Here is a 12,019-nt window from a genome sequence, read left to right on the forward strand (position 1 = left end):
TACCCCAAATAGATCATTCCATAAGGATCCCTTTGCTGTGTCAGAGGCAGCCTCATGGTGCAGGTTTGGAGTCAGACTTTTGTCTGGGATCTGGCGCTTTCCAGCTGGGTGACTTTGTGCACAGGACTTCTCTGTGTCTCTTCCCTATCTCTGCAATGCAAATCACAATGGTGTATTTTTCATTACAGTTTTGAGAATTTATTGAGCTAACACCTGAAAAGCACTTACCTTCCTGTCTAGGACCAGGAGGGTCTCAAACATGTTAGCTAAGATTTGTATTTTCATTTTCTTTCTATTTTCACCCTGTTGGTAATCTCATTGCATCAAGGACACTTGTGGGTGAGAAGTTGCCAGTCAGTATCTCCATCTGTGAACTTCCTCAAGTCCTGGCCTGCATTTACAGTGGTCTGCTGGACGCTTGCCTTTCTGGGATGGTCAGTCTGGTTACGAGGCATAATCCTGTCACTGTGGGGCCTCTTCTGTTTATTTTCTCCCTTCTCATTTCATCTCTGGAGTGGGTCCACTCACCTCCTCTGAATCTTCATCGTAGCCACAATCCACACACTTTCCAAGATTCCAAACCTAGGAGTCTGTTCATCTCATCTCTCCCCTGGGTCAGTTACCAGTGCTCCTTGGTGCCCCCCTGGGAAGCCTCCTTGTGGCTTTTGATCTTTCTCACCTTTAGTTTCCTTTGTTTCTGCTACTAGGCTAGTGTGCCTGAAACATGGTACTCCCTGTTGAACTTCCCTATTTACCCACTACCTGTAGAATGCAAGAAATGTTCTTAGCGCTCAGTGCTCTGCTTGACCTGCCTATAATTTCCTTCCAAACTTGTTTCTTTTGCAAACTACCCCCCCGCAACTGAATGCCCCCAACTGAACACCTGCTCCCATTCTCCTGGTCCTCTGCCCATTCTCTCAAGCTTGAACATTTGCCACAAATATACTTGTTCTATGAACTACAAGACCACGTAGTCTGATTTTATCTAGAGACTTTTACCTTACTGCTTATTATTTGGGGTTTTTAAAGACACAGACCCATTTGTCATCTATCCTAAAATATCAGCTGCTGTAAACCAGCTCATTAATTTATCTTATTAGCATATAGAAGTCGTACAAGTGATACATTGTGATATTTACATATGTGCTTAAAATATATCTTAGTTAGATTTATCCTCTTCATCGTTCTCCCTTCTTTCCCTCCTCCTCTTCTTAGAACAATTTCAACAGGTGTCATTATTTTATTTTCATATATGAATACAAAATACACCCACCACATTCACCCTTATGCCCTCTCCCCACCCTCTGGCACCCACTTCTGGAAGGACTCCTGTCCTTCATTTATTTTAAAGTGTATATTGATAGTCCAGGGTGTACAGATATGCACATGTCATGCTTTAATCATTTTAACTACCCATCACTCATAAATAGATGGGAATGTTCCAATACTTCACATTATCTGACATTCTCTTTTCCTCTCCCACCTCCCCTAATAGTCCCCTTTCATTATTTTATAACTACTAAAAAAATGCTGCCTACTAAAATATGACACAATGCTTTCATCTCACTCAGAATCAATTTATATATATTGAAAAAGCTATTTTGGATTGTTCTAGACACGGATTTATGTCATTATAACACTAGGCCATCTGTTAAGAAGAAAATATAAGCATTATAAAAAGGTGTTCTTAAAAACTTCTTTAAATCCAGAGTCCAGAATATACTGAATCATTTCTTGACTCAGAATCCTTGCTAACTAGGTTTTCCTGTCTGTTTTGTTGTCTTTTAGTCCATTTCAAGAGCGTTAGAAATCAATGAAATTGTACTAGAATAAGAATAGAGAAAATATTTGAAACCAAAGATTAAAAAACCTCTAAAGTCCATAAACTGCTTGTTAGGTACATTAAAAAAAGATAAATGTCCAATGTCAGGAGTGAAGGAGGGGTGTCACCCTACAGGACCACAGAGCTACAGCACTGAGAGAGTTAAGGGACAGCTGGATGCCAATGGGTTTGATAGCTTAGATAGTACGGACCAGTTCCTGGAAAGCCGTGACTTCCAAAGTTTACTAAAGAAAACACAGATAATCTGAATAAATAAATCATACCAAAACAAAACCTTCCTATGGAGAAAAGTCTACAACCAGAAGGTTCCAACCTTTATGAAAGAAATAGTACCAATTCTTTATGATCTATTCCAAAATAGATCATCAGCTAGGCGCCAGTGGCTCACCCCTATAATCCTAGCTGCTCAAGAGACAGAGATCAGGAGGATCCTGGTTCGAAGCCAGACCAGGCAAATAGTTTGTGAGACCCTATCTCAAAAAAAACCCTCCACAAAAAAGAGCTGGTGGGGTGAGTGGCTCAAGGTGTAGGCCCTTAGTTCAAACCCCAACACTGAAAAAAAGTGGGGAGGGATACTTTTTGGTTCATTTTGTGAGGACAATACTGTCTTGATACCAAAACCACACAGAGGCATTACAAGGGGGGACCTCTGGAACACAGACATGATACTGTAACTAACAATATATTTACAAATTGGATACAGCTATACATCAAAAAATAAAAATGTACCACATACCGAGGTGTTTTCCAAAGAATGTAAGATTGGTTCAACATTTTTACAAAATCAATGTAATTCTCCGTATAGACAGACTAAAAAAGAAAAATTACATAAAAATCTCAACAGATACAGAAATATCTTTGACAAAACTCAACAGAAATACTGATAAAAGCTGTCAAAACACTAGGAACAGAAGAAGACTTCAATGTGATAACAGCACATCCACAAAACCTACAGCCAACATCATAAGGAATGGTGAAAACAGTACTTTCCCTCTGAAGATCTGGAATAAGGCAAAGATGTCCACTTTCACCACTCTTATTTAACGTTATGCTGGAGAACCCAGTCAGTGAAGTAAGGCAATAAAAAAATGTAAGTCATGCAAATTGGACAAGAAAAAATAAAGCCATCCTCATTTGCAGGTGATTTGATCATTTACATAGAAATCCTGAAAAAAGTACATGGAAGCTACTGGAGCTAATAGTGACTTTAGCAGCATTACAGTGCTGCTATAAAGGAACATACAATAGCAAAAAAAAAAAAAATCCACAAAACACTTCAGGCTAAACTTAACAAAATATGTGTGAATTTATATGCTAAATACGACCAAACTTTGATGACAGAAATAAAAGACTCAGCATTATTAAAATGTCAGATCTTTCCAGATTGATCTACACATTTAACACAATTTTAATTAAAGACCCAGAAGGCTTTTTGTAGAAATTGAGAAGCTGATTCCTACATGGATACAGAATAATCAAGGATCTAGAATAGCCAAAATAATTTTGAAAAAGCAAATATAAGGAGAACTCACACTGTAAAGTTACAGTAGTCAATAAAGTATAAATCAGTGTCAGGGCATACATACAGATGAGTAGGACAGAAGAGGCCCACACATGACGGTCCATTTATTTTTGATAGAGTGCCAAGATAATTCAACCAGGAACTGATAGTCTTCAACAAATGCTGCTGAGACAATGGGATGTCTATATGTAAAACCAAGAATAACAATAAACAAGAAAAACCTTCCATATCTCATATCATATACAAAAGTGAATTTGAACTGGCTGATAGACCTAAATGCAAATGCTGAAACTATATAACCTCTGGAATAAAACATAGGGCAATGTCTTTGTAACCTTGCATCAGGCAAATACCTATGAACTTAGAAAAGACACAGGAAATCTAAATCACAAAATTGGAGTGGACAGAGGATATCCACAAACCCAAACAGCGTCTTTTGATCCCAAGAAGCACCCTGTTCACATTTTGATATATCTCTGAAATCTGGATGTTTCTCAGATTCATTGACATCTTCATATCTCTTTCTGCCATGCCTGCAGCAATCCTGATTCCCATTATTCCTGAGCCTGTGTTCACTTGGTGGTTTTTCACAAAGGTGTGATTAATTACATCATGGACTTTAGCAATTAGGCTGCTAACCATTAAGGGAACAAGAGTCCTTCCGGTTGGCCAGAGTACCCTGGTCTCCTTGGCCAAGCATTAAAGCTTATAGAATGACCTCCAGTGACTTGGAATAAAATACTGGAAACAGTCACAGAGCCTTCTTTTGAAAAGCTGCTGTATCGCCTAGATTTTTTTTTTCCCTTTGGGGCAGGTGCTCTCCTGCTGAACTACAGCCTCAACCCTCACCTTAGAGGATGCTGCTGCATAGAAAAGCACAGACATGAACAACTCCGAATTCAAAAAGGAGTCAGAAATGTTGACTCAGAATGTGAAGAGATTGGAGGAATACTTTATTTATTTCACTTATTTGTTTTTATGTATGCAGAAGAGTGATATGTAATAAAAATCTGTGCATCCATAAATCTAGAAGCACTTTCTAAAGTGTAAAAGAAGCATTGTGAGTGATAGGAAGTATTGTGTCCTATGTTTAACACTGCATTTTTCTTTAGTATGGAACACAAAATATCCATTTTATAATCACTTGTATCTTTGATTTGATTAAATCAGCATTTCCTTTATTTTTCCAATGCATTTACAAACTTTTTATATGACTGTATGCTAGTTTTCTACTAGCATATGAATAGGACAAATGAATCCTGTGTGCGATAATAAAATTTCTAAATTTTTTTCTGAGCCATTTGAGAGTAAGTTGTGATATTGCTAAGGTGTAATCCTAACTAGTTAAGTGTATACTTCCTGAGAACAATGGTATTTTCTTACACATCCTCAATTCAATCAGAAATTTTAACACTGAGTGAACACTGTTACCTAAATCTAAATCCATAGTCTACATCCAAATTCTATCAGTTGTCATAAAAATGCCCTTTGTAACATTTTTTGTGGTTCTGGGGATTGAATCCAGGGTCTTGTGCCTGCTAGGCAGATGCTCCACCACTGAGTTACATCCCCAGCTCAAACTAGTGTCCGTCTCAGGGGTATGCGTGTCCGTCTTAGGCAGTATATGATGTCACTTTGGCCCAATAGTGATGATACCTACTTTGATGATTTAGTTAAGATGCTGTATTTTTCATGTGCATTTCTGATATATATATTTCTATATATATATAGTGTTCATACTATATACAAAAGGTTGGATTCATCTCTTCTTCCTTAGCATCAAAATCATTTTCTCATTAAATGCTCTTAATATTGTCTGTTATTGAAGAAAAACCAAGTTGTGTGTCTAAATGCAACGGGGATGGAGCCCATTGACCTTGTAAATGTGGGGTTTGCGTTTCCTCCATAGGCTCTGTCACTATGGTGACAGGTAGTTCCCACAAATACCTTCCGGGGAGTCATCATGGAGCGCCTAGTAGGTATTCGGTCAACACTTGCTGAAATCTTAAGGTTTTAGGAGTTCAGGGAGATAACCAAAAATGAAGCAGCAGAGAAAGCAAACTTATTAAGAGCACCAGCTCACGGGACGTGATTGACAAGACCAACTGCCTGGGGAGAAAATTATATTAAATCATTTTCCCTTCCTTTCTGCCCCGAGGGCCTTTTTAATGAAAATGAGTGCACTGTGGAAGTCACTTATTTTAGAAAACATAGCTTCCTTTGTTTGGCATAATATTTTGGAATAATGTCCTTTCTCTCCTGCTTTCATAGACTACTAACCTTGAAAAATGAGACTCATTGGGTAACTTAAAGATTAAGAGCTTGTAACTTCTTTTGAAGTAAAGTTTGTGAGCACTGAAAATTAAATCTAATTAGCCAATTGAAATTTCCTATAATTTAGATAATGCATCTCAGTACTTAAGATACCAGCTAAGAGAGCTACATATTGTTGGAGGAGTGTGAGTCTGCCTCCCCTTCCAGGGCTTGTGTTCTTTTAAAATCATTTTATTTATTTATTTATTTTTTATCAAACACAGGGCCTTGCATACTAGTCAAGCATTCCATCACTGAGATACAGAATGAGCCCTGGGTCCCTACACTGTCTGCTGCTACCCAGAGGTAGCTGGTAGCCTTATGGTGCTCTCTACATTGCCCCCTCTGGTGGAATTTCTAACACAGGTATCCCATAGGAGCCTGCCTCAGTGGGACACCTTCCTCTCCCCCTGAGTAGGGCAAGTTCACATATCCACAGGACAGCTTCAGGGCTGCTCCAGAAGACCAGTGACCTCAGCCAACTTTGTTTGCCTGGGAAGCTGGGGCCCCTGACATTTTGGGCAGGGCCTTTATGGGGGAAAGCAACAGGCATGTCCTTGGGTTCCTTAGTTTTGGGTGTGGGCCTTTGAGACAGACTACCCTGTGTGTTTTAGGGAGTTCAGTAGCCTCCCAACCTCCATCCACAGATGCCAGTAGCACACACCAACCCCCATGGTTTGTGACAACCCAAACCGTCCTCAGACCTTTCTAAATGTCCCCTGGGGGTTAAAAATACTGCTCCACACAACCCACATGTCTTAAAAATAAATTTTTATTTTGTTATAAAAGAAACACATACATATTCACTAGACAAATTTTAGAAAGCATAAGTATAAAAATGGGGGCGGAATTCTCCCTTAATTTTCTGCATATTTGCAATCACACTTCCTACAAAATTTTGTACCCTCTTTTTTCTTCTTAAGTGAAATATTAAGCAATCACCTTCATGTATGAATTCAAACTTGTGTTTTGTGCATACATTAGCACTGGCATTCCCTCTGATCTGTTCAGTTAGTGTTAATGGAATCCACTTCTGGGCCTTGCAAATTTGGTGAGAGCCCCAGAAGGCCAGACCTCACTTGGGGGCACATCAGACAGAGCTACCTTACAGTCTCTGGGCTCTGGAACAGCAGGGTCCCAAGCAGGAAAAGATTTCCCAGTTTTCAGGAATCTTGAATCATCTAATGCCTACTTATTAGCAGCAGCGTTTTTTATGTGTTTGGTTGAATTCTTGCTTCACTCCAATGTGAATGTCTTGTGTGTAGTAGAATAGAACTGGGCCCTCTGCATGTACCTATGTAAGTTCCTGTTATTTCTGACTTTCTGTCTGTGGTTTGTTCACACTGGAGGCAGGGCTTCCTGATGTGTGGCCAGATATGCATGGAACCTTTTAATAGTCATGGAGGATGATGGTCTGTGCTGAAGGAGGCTGTTAAGGCTGTCTCGTGAGAAGCAGCTTACCATTTAGGCCTCAAAGTGCCTTAGCTCAATTGTTCATAGCTTTAGGTGGGGATTCTGCCACTACTAGCATAAAAATGCACCGCAAAATCATGATGATTTTGACAGGAAGTGCTGAAGGTTTAATCATGCTCAGAATGAAGGAAGGGAGTAAATTCCGTATGAAATTCTGTCTGTGCAAGGCCCGTGGGCAGGGGACTCACCATGGCTGTACATCAGGCTGCAACAAAGGTCCTTGTGACCCTGCACAGCCCCGGACACCTGGCTTCAACAGGAACACTTTTACTTTTTATTTCTTTCTTCTCCTTTTCCTCCCTCCCTCCTCTTCCTTCCCCTTCTTTCTTCTCTCTCTCTCTCTCTCTCTCTCTCACACACACACACACATAACACACGTGCCTCGAACTCACAATCCTCTCGTCTCCCAAGTGCTGGGAATGTAGACATGTGTCACTACATCCTGTAGTTCTTGGAAATTTCATTTGGCATTTTCTAGAGTTCTTCTCAGGCTTTTCTAAAGGCTCCCTCTTGCCCCTTTTCTCCCTAATTTAACCAGTAGGGCTTCCCTTCTATGAAGTCCACACAAAAACACAAATGTGGACAGAGGACAGAGATGAGGAGCCAGCTGGACCCACAGCTCTACAGTGTCCCCAGTGGAACTTCCTGGAATGATGGACTGGCATTGTGGCTCCATCAGAAAAGGGAATTAGAACAGCATCCCAAGGTTGATGGTAAATACTGCCAGGCAGTACACCTCCTACAGGAAGTTTGGGACCAGTGATTGACACTGGGTATGGACAGTGAAGAATAAACCAGGGTCTTCTCTCTTGCCTTGCAGGTGCTCACTGCCCACCAAGGGTCTCGTTGCCTCCACTGGGCCTCTGCATGGTCCAACCCCAGGATTTGTGGACTCCAGGTGCACTCTGACTTTTCTTATACTTTTTGTCCTCACACTCCAGCTGTGACCTTGTCTCTGTACCCTTCTGGGTCTCTGCCCTCTGCAGGTCCCCTTCTCCCTCCATCCTTTCCCCCATGGATCTTACTGATCCATTCCTGGGTGTCCAATGGTGCCCATTCCATAGCCTTTCTACTGATTTCATTGTACCATTTCCATGATATTAAAGATTTTTTGTTGAAAAACAAGTAGATCCATTGTGTCCATGGTGCATTTATTTCTAATCTATTCTTTGATCTCATATTGTGCATTGCTTGTCTTCTAGAGCTAGTTTTTAATAGCAATCTGTAGTTGTCTTATGACTAATAAAATGCTGACCAAAGAGGACATATGTGGAGGAGCCATGTGGGACACCAAAAGGTCAAGTGAGTGATGTAGCAGCCCAGGACCTCCCTCTGCTCTCTGCCAGCTGGGCCCAGAAGGCAACTGGTTGGCTCCACAGCTGCCAGGAGAGTATCTGGGTTGCCTTGGCCATGTGGGCCTTCCCAATGTTGGGGCATCACACAGTTTCCTCTTTAGTTACTCAGTGCTGGAGTGCATGTTACCAGTTACCCCAGGATCCAGAGAACTATGACTTAGGGTCCTCTCGGTGAAGGGGGTTCTCTCATCGACAACCATTTGACCATCATGTGTGTGAATTTGTTGCTTTCTACTTGGTTGGGAAGTGGGAAAATTAGTTTTCATTTCTACCATAGACTTGCCAAAGATTTGTGTAGCACACGGCCAAGGATGTCTACAGCCACTCAGTTCATCCACATATGTCCCTGTGTGGGGGTGGGAGGCATGTGCACAGTAGAGCCAGTGGCAGAGAGGGACACAGGACCACTGGGCAGCTTCTTGCTATGCCTCCAGCAAATAAGAAGAAGAAGAAGGAAGAGGAGGAGGAGGAAGAGGAGGAGGAGGAGATGGAGAAACTATTCACACAAGGTTTTTTATTAATTTCTTGGGACTATATGTCTGAAATGAATCAGATTATGGTCCCAGTGAATATATGTGGTGCCTGGGGCCAGAATTAGCTTCCAGGACCTTACGGTTTATGTTTATTTTCTCTCCAGTCCTGAAAGATGACATGCCCAAGCAGCTTTGATTTGGATATTGGTGATGGTAACATTCATAGTTGATTAGTGTTTTCCTGGCATTACTAATGTTTAGAAGTTATATAGATTCATAGATTATGTGATTTTTACCCTCACAGAAGGCCCATAGACACACTTGATTGTTACTGAGGTCTGGGGGCTGAGGCAGGTACCCTCTTGCTTCAAATCTAGGAAAGTGGTGAAGGCACTAAGAGTCTTGCTGAGGAGGATACTCCCTTCTCTGATTATCGCCAGGGTGGATGTTGAGGCTTTGGGAAGCAGTCTTTACACTCAGGCCTGAAGGGATAAGTGCTGGGTCTTTCTTTGAAAACTTGGTGTGTGTCTTTGCGAGGTGGGTTTAGCATCGCTGTCTGTGGGTTGATGCCTGAGAAAAGCCTTGTCCGAGGCAAATTAAACAGAACAGATGGAAACCCGTGAGGTCCCATGGGGAACGATTACGTACAACATGTCTATATGGCTCAGGTCTGCAAATCAGGGCTGCATTCGAAATCCTCCTGTCATCTGACCTGTTTTAACAGCCTCGGACCTGTGTCCATGCATCTGCGGGATCTTGCAGGGAAAGGCTTCCTGGGCTCATGCACACTGTCTTTCAGTGCCTTAGAGAACACAGGACAATGGGAGCCAGCCAAGCCTACATGTCCCAACTGCCCTGCTTGCTAATGGACACCCCTAAATGATTTAGCTGCCATTTTACAGAGAGAGGTGAGCACAGGAGACTGAAGGAGAGACTAGATTCTTAGGTGTGTGTGGTTCAGGAAAAGGGAGTTTTGTTCTCTGGAGACCAGTCCCGAGCATAGCAGGATGCTGTCAGCACCCTGGACAGAGACCCCCCGGGGTAGTACAGCATAGCCTCCTTTCTGGCTCCTCAGTCTTCTTTGCGCCCACACTGCCTTTGAACTTTAGGCTTCCTGAGCATTACATCCCACCACAGAGCCCCCGTGCCTCAGCCTGGACCCTAGGAATCCCACGGTCTCTGACTCTGATCCATGCTTCCTCTCTAGGCTCTTACTATTCCCCACTGCATTTCTACCCACAGAACCTACGTGCCACCCAGTTGAACAGTTCCTTATCCCACAGTCATATCTTGTTTCAGTTCAGAATTGGTTCAAAACAGGTTTAGGATGGCTGCCCACACTCCCTAGGAAAGTTACCTCCCCCACCCCCACTATCAAGCACCTCCAGTCTGCGAAGGCCTCCATGGCAACACTCTAGCATCAGGACTACCCACTGTTCATCTCCATCTAGTGAGACGCACACACACCTTCCTGTGATGTTCCTGGGCTCCTTAGTCCTTGGTCCTCGTGCCTCTGATTCCCTCTCCCTTCAGGTCCTTTGCATTCATCGAGGCACCTCATTCACAGCTATGGTAACTTCCAGTTCCAGCCCTAATGGTTGGGACTTGGGTGGCACTAAGTACTGCTGACTTTGCTAAGGTGGTGTCTACCTCTTGTTGTCCTTATGTTCATATTTTACACATGGTAACTGTGACATCCATGGTCAGGCATTTTTATGTCAATTTTTCCTTTTCAACTATTTTTTCTGGTGCCCCTACTCCATTATAAGGCCTAGTGAACTAATGGTTCCTGATTCCAAGCCTTGCATGATCCACTGGTTTTATTGGAGGATCAGGAAAGAAACACTGATAAAATTGGCAGCTGTGAGGGGCTGACGGGTCTATTATATGCTAGATAATGGCAATAGAACACCATGGATCAGAAGAATTGGGGTCTCTGACATGAAGGAATTGAGTTTGTGGTAATGAAGCAGGCCGATTTTGTTTGGTTTGCAAATCACTAAAATGATAAGTTTTGCAAAGAGAAAGAGTTTGTGTGTGTGTGTGTGTGTGTGTGTGTGTGTGTGTGGTGTTGCTCAGTGATAAATCACTTGCCTAGCTGGTCCCTAGAGCCCCTCATAATTACTGTTCCCTGTTCCTACTTTCCCACCATCATTGTAGACTAGCTTGCCGCTCCTGCAGTCTTATACATACATGTAATCGTGTGGCATGCTCTAAGTTTGGCCTCTTGTACCCAGCATGATTCTTCCAGGACTCTCTCATGCTGTGTGTGTTGATTGACTTGTCTCCACTGCTGAACCCTACCCCATTCTCCATCATGGTTGGATTATCCACACCATGGCCTCTGGTTTCTGGTCCCTGCGACCCTGTTGTACTCATCCTTCAGCTCCACTTGAATTGGTGCTGTATGGTCTTGTATGACTCTGTTTCTCAGGATTATATGATTCTAAGTATTGCTAGAGGTGATTGTGAAGCATAATTTAGCCCTCTGTGGTTCAGCACTCCATGGTCCAGCTCTCTGTGGGTCACCCCAGGTCTGGGTAGCCCCACAGATGATGGCTGACCCACATCAGCAGAGCATGTGGCAAGAGCAGCTATGTTTGGGGAAAAACTGCCCTCCTGTTGCAATTGGTAGAGGCGCTGGTCCTAGGTGGGACCACCTGTGTGGACCCCTCTGAGGGCTTTCTTCTTAAGATTCAGGCCACGTTAGCCACAAAAGGCTGGAGCTACCACACTGTGAATGCCTAGAAGGGCAGGTTGTGTGAGGATGAAGATAGACACTGTAAACTTCACCCCATGGGTGAGATAAAAGTTATGTGAATGTGGTCTCTCCCTCTCAAAATATCATGCTTTCACCTTTTAACTTGCAGCTTTTCTTTGGTGTATCTGAATAGCCAGCATCACTACTCTTGAGCTTTGGGGCCATTATTAAGTAAAATAAGTGTTCCTTGAACATAAGCACTGTGATATACTGTGACAGTCAGTTTGATAATGGGAGGGCTAAGTGACTAACGAGTGGGCAGCATATACAGTGTGGATA

The 12,019-nt window shown here is 42.5% G+C and overlaps 1 protein-coding gene across 7 annotated transcripts in view; it reads left to right on the top strand.

Moving 5' to 3' along the window:
* LOC109675955 (SHC-transforming protein 3) overlaps window positions 1–12,019 on the top strand; it is a 171,888-nt gene that overhangs the window by 75,438 nt on the left and 84,431 nt on the right. For 5 of the 7 annotated variants that reach the window (XM_074052413.1, XM_074052414.1, XM_074052409.1 and 2 more), the window contains exon 3: window positions 7,972–8,049. The exons of the other annotated variants lie outside the window; for them this stretch is intronic. In XM_074052413.1, coding sequence (XP_073908514.1) covers window positions 7,972–8,049 — 78 coding nt within the window. The remainder of the gene's footprint in view (window positions 1–7,971; window positions 8,050–12,019) is intronic. 7 annotated transcript variants of the gene reach the window in all.

Source organism: Castor canadensis, chromosome 13, assembly GCF_047511655.1.
Source record: "Castor canadensis chromosome 13, mCasCan1.hap1v2, whole genome shotgun sequence".
Classification (NCBI taxonomy): Eukaryota; Metazoa; Chordata; class Mammalia; order Rodentia; family Castoridae; genus Castor; species Castor canadensis.